General features: G+C 38.0%; 2 protein-coding genes across 4 annotated transcripts in view; both read right to left on the bottom strand.

The window, feature by feature from the left end:
- Nucleotides 1-1,201, bottom strand: part of ccdc17 (coiled-coil domain containing 17) — a 14,569-nt gene extending 13,368 nt beyond the window's left edge. For both annotated transcript variants that reach the window (XR_015493817.1, XM_087257571.1), the window contains exon 1: nt 291-1,201. Coding sequence is in view for 1 of the 2 variants with exons in the window: in XM_087257571.1 (XP_087113697.1) it covers nt 291-479 (189 nt within the window). In the remaining variant the exon portion in view is untranslated. The remainder of the gene's footprint in view (nt 1-290) is intronic.
- Nucleotides 913-16,865, bottom strand: gpbp1l1 (GC-rich promoter binding protein 1-like 1). 2 transcript variants are annotated; one of them, XM_087257579.1, is made up of 12 exons: nt 16,387-16,865; nt 13,615-14,735; nt 12,321-12,434; nt 12,021-12,150; nt 11,622-11,938; nt 10,344-10,419; nt 10,033-10,229; nt 9,708-9,848; nt 8,733-8,888; nt 8,082-8,200; nt 5,865-5,964; nt 913-2,670 (listed from the first exon to the last, which is right to left on the bottom strand). In XM_087257579.1, the coding sequence occupies exons 3-12, from the start codon at nt 12,378-12,380 to the stop codon at nt 2,515-2,517; spliced, it is 1,452 nt and encodes a 483-aa protein (XP_087113705.1). In that variant the 5' UTR covers nt 12,381-12,434; nt 13,615-14,735; nt 16,387-16,865; the 3' UTR covers nt 913-2,514. The 2 variants fall into 2 exon arrangements, with proteins under 2 accessions (XP_087113705.1, XP_087113704.1); XM_087257578.1 differs by having other exon boundaries at nt 16,685-16,865.

The raw sequence follows: 16,865 nt of genomic DNA, 5'->3' as shown, positions 1-16,865 counted from the left end.
TTTATAAATAATAATGAAATACATCTCGCTGGTATTTCATGCTGAAAATAGTTTTCAGGAGTCTTTGACAAATACGTGCATGTTTGCTAGATAAAGACTACTAAAAAATAAAAAATAGTCTTTCATAAAATTGTTACTGGTCTCAAGCTAAATTTAAAACTTGACCCAACAAAATGGAACACACTACTCAACCTTACAAATTAAATCTATATTTTTATAACACACAGCATAATTTATTTTGTAGTTCAATTAGAGATTAAGTTTTGAATAATCAGCATTTACCTACTTACAATAATTAAATCAGGTGTCCTTGCCCTTGTAGGATGCAGAGCTGCTTTCTCTGTTTGTCTTCTCCCCAGATACACTGGTTCTCTCAGGTCTGTGCCAATGCAGAATTTGGCCTTGTGTTTATCCAGGAGTCCAACAGAATGAAACACCATGCTACAATTTCGACAAATCAACTCCCCCAAATTGTCCATCTCTCTAAAAATGACTCAGATGTCTAAAGATGTTATTAACTTTTACCCTATTAAACTGATATGATTATTCTTCATTTGAAATGTCTACCCCAGTTTATATGTAGCATTTGTTGACTAAAGTTTGCTTGTTGGTTACCATCACCTCGGAGATGAATGAGGTGAATAGCAGGACAAATCCACCCCTTGAATATTTTTTATGCTCGTTGTTTTTTTATTTAGAGCGTTATCCCATCTAAAACACCCCCCAAGTGTTTTAGCAGAAAACGAAAGGCTGGACATGTTTGGCAAACTGATGCAAAATATTTATTACAATTTGTATTCTCCGACCTTCTCATTATGTTGCAGTAGTTTATGTTGCTTCGTCTCATACAGATAAACCCATACACGACACCTTTATCATCTCAAATCTGTAAATAATGTTATCAAAATAATCTTAATCTTCCAAAACTCACAATTTTTTATTCTTATATTTTTTACAATCCACCCTGAATATCAAGGCTGCAGAAACAATATAATGCAAACAAAAGAAGAAACAAAACTATGTGGGAATTTTTACAGCTGTACCAAAATAATGATAAAAAAAGAAACTTAAATTTGTGATAAAGCCATTTTTATACCCTATCAGCAAAAACAAGGTACAAAAAAAAGAAAAGGAGATGCACAATTTACACCAGCAGTCCCTCATGAAATGAAGACATTAAAAGATGGATCTGTACTTCACCGCCAGCAGCAGGGATTGAACTCAGCGGCCAAAAATGAACCTCAAACGAACTGTTTAAACAACAACATAGCAGAACAAAGTGTGTAAGCCATATTACTGAAAGTTCACAGTCATTACAAACCATAAGAGAGCTCGGATCGATTCCTGCACTGTAAACATTACATAAGCCCAACAATGTTTGATGCTTCCTATTCCATCGGCTAGACTTTATTGGGGTTTTTGTGAGGGGATAAGCTCATCGAAGCTTGCTTGTGTTTATTAAACACCCCTTTTAAATCCATTTACATGCAATGAAGGTAAAGCTTTTAAAAATGATTGCCACGGCATTACTTGTGTTAGCACGAAAACGCTTCAACTCTGAAATGTTCAGGATTTCAATATGGTTCAAATCAAACAGCTTTTAGGTTAAAAGGCAAAACTGTTTTACACCATATATGGGCAAAAAGAAGACAGTCTGTTTATGATTTTTTGTATTTTTTTAGTACTCAACCTCAGTGAACTGAACATCTGTATGTTCGCCTGGCTTCCCGGAACGCGACATAAAACATAGACCCTTCCATCCAAACGTATACCTTTATTCAAACTCTCCCTCAAACTGACCTTTAAAGGTTTTCTCACAGGTGTACTTGGCAGACATATGAACTCTGGTATATTAGTATGATTCTGCAGAACGAAACGATTGGAAATGAGCAGAGCTTGCTTGAACTGGAGCCAGAAATGGACTGATGTTCTAGCTGCCAGACTGCGTGCGACAGTCCATTCGCTGTTGCTTTAGTTCTTCCTTGCTGCGTTTGAGTTCATTTCTATGAGGGACTGGGAGCGACGTCGCAGTGAGCGGCTCACGTTGATTGTTTCATCTTAACGCTAATGCTACGAATTGTTTTCGCGAAAAGGAAAAAAAAAATTTTTTAGAAAGGTGTCAAAGCCATTTTATAGAACATTCAGATGATGCCACGTTAAATCACGGTTATAATTGGTGTTGTTATTATGAATTAGTCTTTTTTTTCCTTCCCCCAAGCAAAACAAAGAAAATAATCGATCTGGTGGAGGGTGTGTGTGTGTGGGTGGCTTTCTTTGACGTTTCTAGTTCAGGATAAAGAACAAAAAGCAGACAGAGAGAGGGAGAAAGGGGAAAAAAAATCAAACAGAAAGACATTGAGCCTATGAGGTGACAAGTGACTTCTTTTTCTCTCCGCCTGGGATATGACCGATGTTCCTTGTCCAAGAAAAGAATGTGTTGGCTCTTGTTTGAGTTGGAAATAAACGGTGTGATGGAGGAGAAAGGGAAGTATGGGAGGGGTGTTTAAAGCCACATTAGGTATCGTCGTCGTCGGAGGTCTGGCTGCTACTGCTCGTCTCAGATTCAGAGCCCTCTTCCAGGCCAGGGTTTGAGGTGTTTCTCCAGGTTAGCAGGGCCACACTGCGTGGCTTCAGGAGCACACCGTTACGCCCCTGACCAATCTTCTTCATCTGACATAACACACACACACACACACATATATATATATAGTCAGTCACAGACAAAATAATCTAGAAGAAACAGAGTTACAAACACTTGGTGACATCTTCTGGTGTTAAAAATAAAATACTGTGGAGTAAAAATACTGGATATAATTATTTGGAGGAGATTCCTCTTGATGCGGGACAGAACATCAGAATTATCGAACATAAAAGATGGCTAAAGCCATTGTCTACACTAGAAAGCCCTGTGGTGTCTTAATGGATCAGAATGATGACTTAACGTCCTAAACGATCCAACTGGTCAGACTTTTGTGACTTCCTAGGCTGCATTTACATTGCAGATCTTGATGATCAATTCCGATTTTGTGACCGTATCTGATTTGTTTGCTAACCTGCCCACATCCTCTTTAAAAAGCGACTCATATCCGATTGTCTGTATTTACACAGCATACGGCAAAGGCACAATGACCAGGACGAAAAAAAAGTGGATTCACTCAAATCAGATTCAGGCCTTGTTCATATGTGGAAATTTAACCGATACGAATCAGATCAGTGTTCTCGTGTCTGCAGTGTAGAGATCTGCGCGGGACTAAATTTTGAATCCCGCTCCCGCCCGCACCCGACCGCTCCCGCTTATATTAAGAATTTATTGTCCCGCTGCCCGACCCGCCCAGTTTTCTGGCTGCCGCGCCCGATCCCGCTAAAGAGCGGGGGAGAACAAAACCGAAAATCCCCCAGCTATACAGTACAGACAGCCAAGCTATCTGTATAAACACACACACACACACAGCACCAAGCACACACACACAGACAAATCTCTCTCTCTCATACGCGTGCGCGCGCACTAACACACACAAGGCCCAAGCAGACACACAGGCGTTTGCTGTTATATCAACTCAAAGGCTTGTAATACCATGTATCAAGTACCAATGTAATACCAAAATGTTTTATATAAAGGTATATAAATACTGAGTCGCACCAGCTCCGCAGCGCACATTACTCTCGGGCCGATTTCGGCACGGATGCGGCAGCATCAGCTTGCTTACGGCCGCCGCATCTGGCCCGATTGATTCGGGCCGGAATCGGGCAGTGAGTCCACAAGCATCCGGAGTCCGGCAGCCGGAGCCGGGCTGAGTGGTAAGTCTCCGGCAGGCGAGAATCTAGCCGGAACTGGCCCGAGTGTATTTTGCTATCTGGGAAAGCTCTCTCTCTCTCATTCGCGCGCGCACGCACGCACTAACATACACACACACACAAGCACAAAGCACACACACAGGCAAAGCTCGCTCGCTCTCTCTCTCTCTGTGTCTCGCTCTCTCTCTCTCTCTCATTCGCATAGCAATATCCGCGACATTGATAGACAGCCCGCTCCCGTCCTAAATTAAACCCGTTACCGACCGCTCCCGCGTTTTATTCGGAAATTTATTCCCGCGGCTGTCCTGCGGGCACCGCAGGACCCGACTGCACTGCAGACCTCTACTGCAGTGTAAGCAGGTAGATCGGAACACGGAATATGAGATTTAAGGTTGGGAACTCATTCACTATGGTTTTAAAATGATGCGTGACTCACATTGACACGTGAAAATCCGATCAACTGCTTACACTGCAGATATAAGGGCACAGATATTATATCGGATAAATTTCAACATAAGAACAAGGCCTGAATCTGATTTGAGTAAATCGGAATCCATGTGATTTTTTTCCTGCTTAAGCCCTGCTCACACTGTGAGATTTCAGCCAAGATTTTGTTATCTGAGACAAATTTGGGAAATCCTAAAAGATTTCTGAAATCCTAGGCTAAAATCTGTGGTCTTTGATCATTGGTTTGACATGTTCACTGACAGCTGCTTAATGCCCGATGCAATCAGATTTACCCGCTGATTAAATTCTGGCAGTGTCAGAAGATTTCAGATTCTTTCCTGCAGTGTGACAACAGCTGCGATGCGTGTCAATCCAAGATTCATTCATTTATTTTCTTGTCGGCTTAGTCCCTTTATTAATCCAGGGTCGCCACAGCGGAATGAACCGCCAACTAATCCAGCACGTTTTTATGCAACGGATGCCCTTCCAGCCGAAACCCATCTCTGGGAAACATCCACACACACACTCATACACTAAGGACAATTTAGTCTACCCAATTCAACTGCACCGCATGTCTTTGAACTGTGGGGGAAACCGGAGCACCCGGAGGAAACCCACACGGACGCAGGGATAACATGCAAACTCCACACAGAAACACCAACTGAGCCAAGCTCGAACCAGCGACTTAGCGACCTTCTTGCTGTGAAGTGACAGCACTACCTACTGCACCACTGCGTTGCCATCAATCCAAGATTAGTTACATTTATTTATTGCCCAAAAATGCATAGAAACTGTATAGCTACTATTAGGAACAGGAATATAGATAACAGTGAGTGTGGTGAAGGCAGAAAACCATATTTAACTCTTTAAACAGAAGATGTTATCTGAACCCATCTACATCGCTTTGTAAACGTTTATTATGACCCTTTGTTGAGTCTCCCCATACAGTTTGATAGAGTGATTGGACCCGAAGGCAACTTTGCCTGACGTCACACTTATCTAGTTGATACTGTAATATTGCTACTTGTGTTCATTTTCTTCTAAGGCCGATATATATTTAATATACTGAAAAGGATTATAAAATAATAAATGGGTATATTAAAAAAGCTTAATCTCAAATCAATAACTCATTCCCTTTATTATGAGGTGACAACCGATGCACTTAGCAGTATTACTGTATCCTGTGTCACCTTGGAATTATAAGGTTCTATCTGCGTCCTGAATGATTTTGAGATATTGAGCTTCAAAGTTTTTGCATTGCATAAAGCAAACAGTATGTGTGTAACATTTGTTTTTAAATAAAAAGTCTTAAAATGTAAACAACCTATAAAAACATCAAATAATGTAAACAAATTGTCTTTTAATATGAATATGTCAATACCTCAATTTTGACAAAAAATTCTCAGATAGAACCTTATAATTCTAAAGTGACGATTTATGCTCTTTAATTGGAAAACTGTTTATGGTATTGAGTTCAATAATTATAATTTAAAATAACAGTAATTTGTTCTGTTTAGTAAATCTGGCCTTGCTCTTTTTCCCATTTCATATTCTCCTTTTTAGATTTATTTTAGATTTACTCCTTTTTTTGTTTATTTCCTATTTGTATGCATTTCCCATACCTGTTCAGTTTTAGCTTGAAACTCTTTGAGTTCATCCTCAGTGAGAGGCTGGAAGTCATCATTTTCTGGGTATTCTTGCCATCCCATAGCCTTCAGCAACCTGTCACAGAGAAACCACATGTGAGCGTGAGGGTTATTAATGTGAATTACGTAGGTGGATTGTGGGCAGATCAATGTGTGCCTCTGTAAAAAAAAAAAAAAAAAAACTATGTGCCTCAGGTGTCAAAGATACCTCATGTTGGTAGATGTACAAGTTAGAAGAAATTGATTTGTACATTCGTTCCATTAGCAAAAAAAAAACCAAAAAAACTTGGTCCTACTTTACATTAAGTGGTCTCAACTAACATGTACTTGCACTGAAATTAATCATTCATTACAATGTACTTATTGTGTAAATACATGTTTTACTTAAGATTAAAGATGTGCACATAAACTGTAATTAATTACATCGTTATTTACACTGTTGACCATCCCCCTTTCAACCTACCCATACCACCAACTTGTCCCTAATCCTACCTTTAAGTTTTTTACAATACATTATGAACACGGTAAGTATGTTGTATTTATTTTTTCATGCAAGTACATAGCAGTTAAGGGCACTTCATATAAAATGGGACCAAAAATTTAAAAGTTACACTTTTGACCATGTTTTACACCTTAACTCACCCTTAAACCAACCCATACCACCAAATCTGCCCCTAACCCTACCTTCATCCCATCTCAGGAGAATCAGAAGTGTTTTGTAATACGTTATGAACACAGAAAGTAAATTATATTTGTTTTTGATGCAAGTACATAGTAGTTAGGGCAACTTAATAGAAAGTGGGAATAAAACTTAAACAGAAACTATCGATGTTTAAACGTAAAAATATTGCAGTGTGACTAAGCAACATCAGGGCTTGAAATATTTGCTTTGTAGCACCGGTGCTCCTAACTTAAAACATTTAGGCGCATCAGCCAAAATTCAGTCACACTTATAAGCACTGTTACTACAAGTTTTATACAACAATATTTATTGCATTTGAAATCAACACTAATCAAACTAACAAGCAATAAAAATATATATGCCAGCGTGAGGAAAATAGGTCTCAACGGATCCCGTTATCACAAGAAAATAGATTTTTTTTTTAACAAAACTGAGTGACCAAAAGGTACACGGACCACTCACTGGCCCTGCATGCACTGCTTGACATGAATGAATCGGTTAACGATTTAACTGTGCTGTTCTTACGGGTTGTGTCTAATATTGCACTGATGTTTTTGACATATACTGAACCTTATTATATGCATATGTCATGTTAATAGCAATACTTTTCATGAGTAGCGATATTAGTTTATTCAGTGCAAGCCCGTTTGCGATGGTGTATGTGGTTATAAATTTTACATATCGCTGCCACTTGCACGGCAGACAGCATCTGGCGATCATATGAAGGATTAAAGAGAAGCTCTCGTGCTAGATGTGGCAAACAGTTAGCAGACTTTTGATAGCGGACTTGAAGCCAGTGGAAGTCTTTTATCCACTCTTCGAAAAGTGTTGATGGTGGATTAACATTCAGCACATGATCACTACTAAGATGTATCATTATTTGTAACTTTAGATGCCGTGGTTTCTAAAACAAAATCTGTCAGTGTTATCTTCATTCTCATCTTCAGCGCTTTACAATTTTTCGCAGTAGTAGCTGTCATCCCAAGCCAGAAGGCATTGACTGAGTGATTGACAGCTGATATTTCAGTGCTAGAGCAGAGGGCCAATAAGAAGAGCGCGAAGGCGGGGTAAGCATTACGGACTTGGCTTAGTTTACTGCAGCAAGTTGACATAACAACTGTTTTAAACCATTCCTGAGCTCTGCGTTTCGCCTTTCAAGTGCAGGGATGCATTCTGTGTGAATGTCTCCCAAATCTGCGCATGTGGTGAACATTTTGCAGCAAAAACTGGTTGCGCACAACAATTTTTTGCACTCGCACAAATACTCCCAAATATATTTTAAGGTCGCATAGGTAAAACAGCCCTGAACATGGTAAAGGCCCATCCATTAAAGTTTGTATGATTTATGGAATTGCTGCCCATATAAATCATTCTAATTCAGTAACCTCCGACATACATGTTAATAGAGGGCAATTGACCCTGTAGGCAGCTCTCTGGGATCAGAAACTGAGCTTAGGAATGTCTGATGGAAGAGAAAGTGTTGAAGTGTTTGTACATGTGGTCGTTCTGACCTGTGTTCCGCCTCCAGAGAGCTGGACAAGTGCTCTGGGTCTGAGTCACTGAGAGAGTGGGAGATGCCGTTCTCATGACTCTCTCCAAACTCTTTTGGTTCAGGGGTACTTCCTTCGCCCTAAACATCAAGACAAATCACAAACGAAAGCTTTAGCACAACACGAACATGTAATGAAACTAAATCTAACAACAAGATTTCTCTTTTTCTTTTATAATAGATACTATAAAACTTTATAACATTTAATGACCCACAGCAAACATATTGAGTAGAACTATTAATAATTACAATTCAAACAAATATGGGGGAAATTTATTGCCATATCAGCTTCTCTTGCTATTTCATGGAAAAACCAGATAAAATTAACATTTTATCATCAACAGCAAAAAATAAAATACACAAATAATAATATAGAAGATTTTTTAAATCTAAAACAGTGTAAGGTTTACCTTTGATAAAAATTTTACAATTTCGGAAGGATTCACATTTAAAAATATTTACTTAAATTCTCTCCAGATAAACAACTTAAAAACTGTCTGTTTGGTTTCTGTTGCAATATTCCGTCTTAACTTGATAATCTTGATGTAAACAGATAGAGACAAATTATTGCTACATCTAACAGTCTACAGATCAGAGGTGAATTAATGTGCACCTCTGCTGGGGCTCCTGGACTGTGGCAGTCACTCAAATCCCCGTTTCTCTCATCCTTGAGTCCACGCAGGAACTCGCTCTTGCGGTCTGTGCTGCGGCGCATCAGTTTTAGCCGTGAGGGGGTGATGTCTATTGGAGGAGTGGTGCTGGAAGGTGGCTATGGAGGAGATAACAAGAGACAGAAATATGTATATGCATGACAAGTATGAAAGTGTAAGTAACAGGGGCAAGGAGCCATGTTTTTTAATCGAATACTATGCTTGTGTGATGTATAATGGAAAATTGTAAGTGTAGATAAGATTTATGTTTCATTTTTATGTAGCCAAATTTATTACATTAATAAAAGGAATTTTGTATTTGAGGTGGCAAGTCCTTTTAATTGAGAATCTCTGTATCTGAGATTACAAGGGTAAATTTTCCTAACAGCTAGAAAAAAAATCAATCTATCCATCCATCCATCGGTTTGAGTAAAATGTTAATATTTGTTTAGTCTACAAAATCGCATTTCTTGCTATTCGTTTACATTTTAATTGAATTAATCCTTATTTTCTATAGAATGAAAATGATATCTGATTTAAAAAATTACTCAACTATGATTTAATAAAAATTATTTAACTACTTTCATTGACTTAACGTAATTAATAAACAAGATTATAGATCATCTCACAGAAGGATTTATTTCAAACCCTGACTATTTATTAAATGGGTTTGGAGTAAAACATTACCATATGTGGTACTTTCCCATTCTTTCAAAAGTAGCAGCATTTACTACACAATTATCACAAAATAATTATCTTTGACTTCATTGTCACGTCTTTAAATTGAACCGTCTGTGTTGTAAATTCAGCCCCATATAAAAGCATCTGCTATAGATTTACTATTGATCACAGAACTGGCTTTTACAGACAAAATATGCATAACAATTACTTTCATCATACAGCTCTAGTAAAATTCAAACCTGATTTCATTATTTTACCTCTTTAGTAGTGCCATGGGCAGGTGCACTGATGGGTGTCAGAGGTTTGGTCACAGAAACAGGGCTGGTAAAGGCCGAATCCCGTCCAGAGAAATGCAAACCCACTTTAGTTTCCCTTCCATTGGGTTTCCATGGGCTCGGCTATAAAAAGACAATAAAACGTTTCATCTATTAATAGGAAAAAATGACACAAATTTCCTAACAAAATCAAAACAACATTAAGCAAAAAGCCTGGTCTTCACCATTAGTAATGTGATCCAACAAGCTGATATAAGAAATCAAAAACATCACCCAGGGACTATTTTCAGATACGCAGGCTCAATACCTTGGTTGGGGCAGTGGCAGGTTTGGGCACCAGATTCTTGTAGACGCTGGGTCCAGGGATAGGAACTTTAGAACCATTGGCGGGCAGAGGTCCAGCACTGGCAAACCCAGCCGAGAATGCAGCACTGGGGTCCTCCTTAGACACTTTCTTAATGACCAGCATCTTAGACATAGTCTGCTTAGCACTAGGGGGGTTCTCTGTAACAGATGTTGCAAAAAAATAAACTTTCAGAACAAAGCAATAAGTACAGGATAACGTTCTATTTCTGTGCAGCTGGAACAAAGTGAATTAATAAACTGAAGCAAGTTTACCCCATACTCCTGCTGGAGTCCCAACAGCTCGAGGTTGACTTGCTGGCTTTCCAGTTGTCTCTGGGTTCAAGGAGGGCTGAGATTCACAGAAAAACAGAAAGTATGAATGCAAATCAAGTGTGCAAGTGGTTCATGAATGGCATGTAAAGTATGGCATGTAGAGGTTAACGAATGGCATAAGCAGTAAACTCATGCCTGGTAAGGGTGTGACTTATTTACATGAGTAAACAAACATGGTAATACTTTTACATATTGTAACATTTGAAACACACAATAACCAGTTTTATTAAAGCATAATAAAACAGGGTTTCTGCAGGTTTCATCAAGTCAAATTTTAGACTTATGCCCATTTTAAACCATCATGTATAAAATTTTAGACTTATACAGAGCTAAACACTAAGACATTTTTTCTAATGGTCCGTTTTTGTTTTGTTTTTGTCACAACAGCAAAAAAAAAAAAAAACAAGTTTAGTTATTTCTTAGCCACATATTTAAATGTGTCAAAACAAAAAAACTCTAGTTGTATATATATTTTTTCAACATAAGTTTTTTTTATGACAAGTTTAACATTGTTAAAAACATATTCCTTGTGGACCCAATTACAGGAATAAAAATATATGATTTTCTTCTTTTTATGTGAATGGATTGAGTATAACTCAATATTCAAAATAACTATTCAACATAATGCTTATCTGTTATAAAACCTTGCTTTGTTCTATGTTCATTTATGTTCTATATATATATATATATATATATATATATATATATACACCATGTGTATTATGTTCACTCCACCTTTTGTAGATAGTTTTTGTAGAAATGGAAGCTCATGTTAAAATTTAGGTAAAAATGTCTAATAACTGTCATCTATTTGCAATAAAAACCAAGAGAAAAGAAAATCTTGGACAGAGTAAAATTAAGACCCGTTTAGAATGTTAAGACCTACAACACAATATTTCAGTGAATTCAAGGGTCTGAATTTTGCTTTTAAAATTTACTACATTTCAAGACTTTCAAACCCCACGGACCGCATGATTAAATAAACTTAAAATATAGAACACAAATTATTAATTTTTTTTATCAACTCTGAGAATTTTTTGTCTCTTCGCTGTCTGATCACTCTGAAGGTAGACACTTCAAAATCCTTTTGAGAAGACATCACTTTATAAGATGAGCTGCTATAGGCATTATCAACAAACAATGTTTACAGCATTCACATTTGGTCATGAAAGCTTAAGCGTGAGAACTTTTGTGTCAAGCGTTACCAAAAATACTTACAAAATCCTCATCAACAAACTTGAGCTTGTCATCGTTGCGCTCCTCATCAGAACATCTGTCCTGATATGGACCACCTTTGCGTGGATGGAAGTTTCCATTGCGCTGTCGGTGACCCCCTTGTCTATCCCTCTCACCTCCACCACGTTTGATATGCCGCCCATGGTGGTGGTGTGGACCTTCCTGGCCCCTCTGTGCCCCATGCCAGCTGGGGGTCTCCTTCCACCCTGGTCCACCTCCCAATCCCCCCTGACTCCCTTTTGCAACACCAGAGTCTACAGAGTCATGCCTTAACAGAGACGGCTGTTGCCACCCATCACCTAAAGAAAAAAAAAAGCAGTTATTACACAGGGCAGGTCAAAAAGCAGGCTACTTCTGTATGCAGAGTAGGCTTTCCACTACCTCCAGGGGCTCTTAGTGGGTCATTGTTGAAAAAGCCATCAGAAGAGTTGTGTCTGCGGCGGTTTACTCCCGGCCGGCTGTCTCCGCGGGGAAAGTGCTCTCCATGCTTTTCAATGGGGGCAGCAGGGGACTGAAAGAAATCATAGACAGAAATTAAACAGGCAGCTTCAGGTTTATAAAGCTTATTTTAGAAAAAAAATGATTAAGCTCAAGAGACCTAAGAGAGGCCATTAAGCCACACTGTCCTGAATTTAAAAAAAATCCACAAAGTCAATACAAAGTCAGCATCTTTTATAATACCTTGGCGGGCTGAGGCGTGGAGAAGTTAAGCCAGGCAGGAACAAAGTCATGCTGCGCCATTTAGGTCCAGTGTCTCCCGTCAGTGGATGGAGGCATCAAACCTCATGGCCTGAACTAATAATGCAAAAATCACCAAGTCATTAGTGCAAAAATGACATGTCATATTCAACAAACAGCAAAGTCATAAAATATGAAAACCGCTAATGTCTTTTCTTCCAGAATATGACAAAAGTGAAACAACTTGCAAAGGAAAAAAGTACAGTGAGGTTTGATTTTGTAAAGACTGTTATTATTCGTCATTTCCAGCAAATGAATCCAGTGAATGACTGGCTGACGGAGAAAAAGGCTTTTTCTGGTCTTCAGATAAACTTAATGCTCAGCATTTGCAGTGGTATATCCAGCAGCATCTGATGTTGGTGCAAAGTGCATGTTAAAGTTGATTAAAGACATCATAGGCACATTTTGTGGTGAAAAGCGTCACTTCAGTAACAAATGAAAAAAAACTGACTGATTTCAAACAGGCTTTGAATATCCCTCTCTCCTTAATCAGCTAAAGGTCAGGCAAAAGCTTGTCACTGGTTGAGCCAGCATTGCTGAGTCAGGTTGAATGGGTTACTCAATGAAAGAGAAATGTTTTGAAAGCACCACACAGCCAGTGTTTACACTTTTGTGGAAAATCAACTGCCACGTAACCGAACTACTGTTGTATCTGCATCTTAAAGATGTTAGAATTGTTGTTTAAAATACCATGAAGGAAATGTTGCACAACTTGACAGATAAATTAAAAAGATGACTTCAGAAAACTCATCTGTGATCAGCCCTAATATCATCAATATATACAGAATGAAGCTGTCTCAAACATTTAAACCAATCAGAAAACCAGCTTGAGAAGTGGAGAAGCAGAATTTATACCGACTTAAAGATACATCACCAGAGAAAACTTTGGATGATTGAGTTTCAAGATTAGACTAAACATTTTGAGCTTAAAACTCAAAATACAAAAACATGCATTTTCTAGTTTCTTTTTAGGCCTATTTTAAAAGTAAACAAGATAAGCGCATGTATCGTCTTTTGTCAAGAAAAGCTAACAGATTCTAGGTTAACCATTAAAACAGCAACTTCTATTTTATTGCTCTTGTGGCTCTTGATAAGATTGAGTGTATTTACTTAGACCCAAGAACTTACTTTGTAACAATTCCTTCAACTTAATGACAAGTCTCACATATCTATGGCACTTATTCAGAATACTAAACAATAGCAAAGAAAGTTCCAGCTGAATGTTGTGGCTTCTTACCCCAGAGACAAAGGCTCTGTAGTTCAATGGCCCTGTTCTTGGCTGTGTCTGTGTAGAGGGCCCAACCGACTCACTTTCTCTGGCTTTGAAGCCTCAGGACAACCGCAGCTCCACAGACAAACTCCAGTTTTCAGGATGGTGCAAAGAGGATGGAAGTGAAACGTGTACAGCCCGAGGTGGAATAGTAAGGTGATGGAAGAGACGGTGACGTGTTGTTCTTAATCAATGGTGTGCAGTTGTGGAAGAGTAGTGGATATGTTTTTGTTCAGTAATGCCAGAGTGACCCTCCACGACACCCTTATTTCATCGACGACTGTGTGCATTCAGGTCAATCGAACACAAATAAAACAAATCCAAGAGGTTTTGAAATGAAACTCTCGCACTGTCCAGTCTCTTATTGTGGTGCTTGTGGTAGCAGCACGTTGTGCCTGCTCTGACACTCAGAAACTCCTTTACGAACTCATTTTCGGCTGAGGACACACACAACAACAAAAAACGAAGTGGATTTGTACCACACAGTGCTGTTTTGTGGAAAGCGGTGGTTTGAATATGTTCACCTCATCAAAACAGCGAAGGTGCTACGTCAGGGCGAAAAGGGGAGGGGGGCTGATTTGTCACATCACAATAGCTAGAAGTGCTATGTGTTATAAAGTCATGAGAAGTGCTTTTGCTTTCAACAGCTCATTCTTTATATGATTCAGTGAACCAAACAATGAAAACTTGACATCTTTAATTCTCGGCCCACATGGCTGATAAATGGCTGGTGGACCAATATCACGTTAGGCTACCAAAAAAAATTAAAGTAAATATGATTTGACTCCAAACAACACTTTCGATATTCCAGTTCATCAAATTAGAAAAAGCTTCCACAGGCGGGTAAGTTGAAGCCAATGTGCACAGATTCTTGTTAAGCGTAGTTTGCTGTGCATTGGTGACTGAATGAAGCCAAAACACAAGTCTTCAGGTGCAAGCAAACCTTGAACATTCACTGTGAAACAACAGGTGTACTCCAGATTGTATTATTGCATGTAGGGAGATTCTGGGTTTGTTTAAATCCTGCAGTTACAAATCCAACAGGTCGTTTCTCCTCCAGGTCTTCACAAGTAATCTGCAGACCAACTCTGTAAAACAACAAATCAGAATTAGAATGAGATTAATTCGCCAAGTGGAACAAGGAATGTTTTGTGGTTTTTCAGAAGCTCAGGGTTCATACATCCATATCAACACAAGAACAAAGAAGTAAGGTTGTCGTGATACCATTAATTCATCTTTTAAAACTATACCAGCTGAAGTATCACGATACCAAGTAGTATTGCAATACTATAATTCATAACTCAAATTCTAAAGAAAATTGTCAGAAATACTATATACTATACGTTATAATATGTTTTGAATTTAAATCATAATTCCCTTATTATTGAAAGAAAATGTTATTTGCACCTCACTTCACATAAAATGTATTCATTATTCTTGTTTATTTTGTAGATAACTGAACAACAACAACAACAAAAAACATTACAATAAAGATACAAATTATACTTAATAAATTTTGTTTGCAACAAAATTAGGCTATATAAAGTGGTCAAAAATTGTTTCAATGTTTCCTGTAGCTCTTTTGAGTTTTTCATCTATTGTTTTTTTTTTTTCAGTCTTCAATCAGGTAACAATCCAAAGAAATAAAAAATTTCACTTTGCGAGACATTCTTTATAAGAGATTGTCTTGGTTGTTGTAGCTTCTAAATCATATTGACAGGAACAGAAATGAACCAATTTAGATGCGTGTTCGAACTGAAGCATCAGAAAATGTGCAATAATTTACTACAAAAGGTGCATATTCTACACAGTTTTGCAATTTTAAAGGGCTTCACAGACTATTCAAATAAAATGGTCTATTGTTACAACGTGTGAGTATTTTAATGACTTTACCACATGAAACATTATCTTGTAGATAGGCCACTTATGATGATACTACTAGTGGCACCGTCAGTTTTTTGGAGCCATAGTATCGCGATACTTCCATAGTACCGGTAAATAAAGGACATTTAAATAGGTGGGAAAAAAAGTAAACAATTAAAATGATAAAGTTTTTCCAAATGTGTGGTTGCAAATCTGATGCCAAAAACAAAACTTCCCACTCTACCAGCAACTAAATTACTTAACACCATTTACAAAAGAAAAAATGATAGATTTAGTCATTTTCATTTATCATTTTAGCATTGTCATATTGTTCTAATCCAAACCAGTAGAAGCCTTTTTCCTCTCAGAGAAACACAAAAAGCAGAATGACAACTATTGTCACAACTGACTTTCAGTGCAGAGGGGAAAAAAAGAATTAAAGTTAATGACTGAGGCTGACACTAACAAACAACTCTTTTTCCGTTCCTCACAATAAAGCAAATAATACAACTTGAGGAATAAATAATTACAAAACTAAAAACAATCCTTACGCCTTAACATGACTAATCATCTTTAAAATAAAATATTTCTACCCATGGTGATTAATATTCTAGCTAACCTTATGGTAATATAAACAAGCTAATTGTAAAATGCAAAATAGTTGAAGAAGCAAGTAAAGTGGAAGACAACTAAAAGCTACTTTATAACTAGCAAAAGAGTTAGCTGCAGAATATAAACAGACTTTGAAAAGTATAACTTACAACATAAACCGAATCGTTCATATGATTAGTCAAGCATTCTGGCGCACTCGGTAATTAAAAATACTCTGAAAATATGACAAACTAAGAGTGAATGTTAAGTTGTCTTCCTACTTACTGGACACTCGCTAGCACGGCACACTTAGCATAGTAGGCCATTCAATGTGTCCATAAACCTTTTTGTCCACGTTGACTGATTAAATGTAAGGTTTTTAGAGCAAAGAAACTTTTACGCATAATATAACGGCTACAAAAGGACGAATTATAGCGATGCTTGCTTGTGTCGTGACGGAATGCGTGTTGTTATAGCCGCGGCGCGGGCTAGGCTAAGCTAGCATCCGAACAGAAATAAAGTGTTGTAAAATGGCTCCCTCTCGACACCAAAGCAGCGAATAAACATTTCGATATACACCCACCTTTTGATCCCTTGTCTATCCCAATAAGTTATTTGAAGACAACGATGCGCCGCTTGTCAAGTCAATTTGACAGTTTAGAGGTTGTCGTATTTCTGATTCTGTATTTTGTTTGTGTTTTTTTAATCACACTCGTTCCGACTTTGCCAATCCATCTAGCTTGTTCCTGTCTACTTCTACAGAC

This window comes from Danio rerio, chromosome 6, assembly GCF_052040795.2.
Source record: "Danio rerio strain M-AB ecotype USA chromosome 6, GRCz13ab, whole genome shotgun sequence".
In the NCBI taxonomy this organism is placed as follows: Eukaryota; Metazoa; Chordata; class Actinopteri; order Cypriniformes; family Danionidae; genus Danio; species Danio rerio.
This window is presented reverse-complemented; position numbering and strand designations above follow the sequence as displayed.

What these genes read in the sequence shown, in the direction of transcription:
- gpbp1l1 (XM_087257579.1), bottom strand. Translation starts at nt 12,380, where the DNA reads ATGGCGCAGCATGACTTTGTTCCTGCCTGGCTTAACTTCTCCACGCCT. An exon ending in CCACGCCTCAGCCCGCCAAG is followed by an intron (nt 12,151 to 12,320) that starts GTATTATAAAAG and finishes GATTTCTTTCAG; the next exon opens with TCCCCTGCTGCCCCCATTGA. An exon ending in CCCATGGCACTACTAAAGAG is followed by an intron (nt 8,889 to 9,707) that starts GTAAAATAATGA and finishes TCTCCTCCATAG; the next exon opens with CCACCTTCCAGCACCACTCC.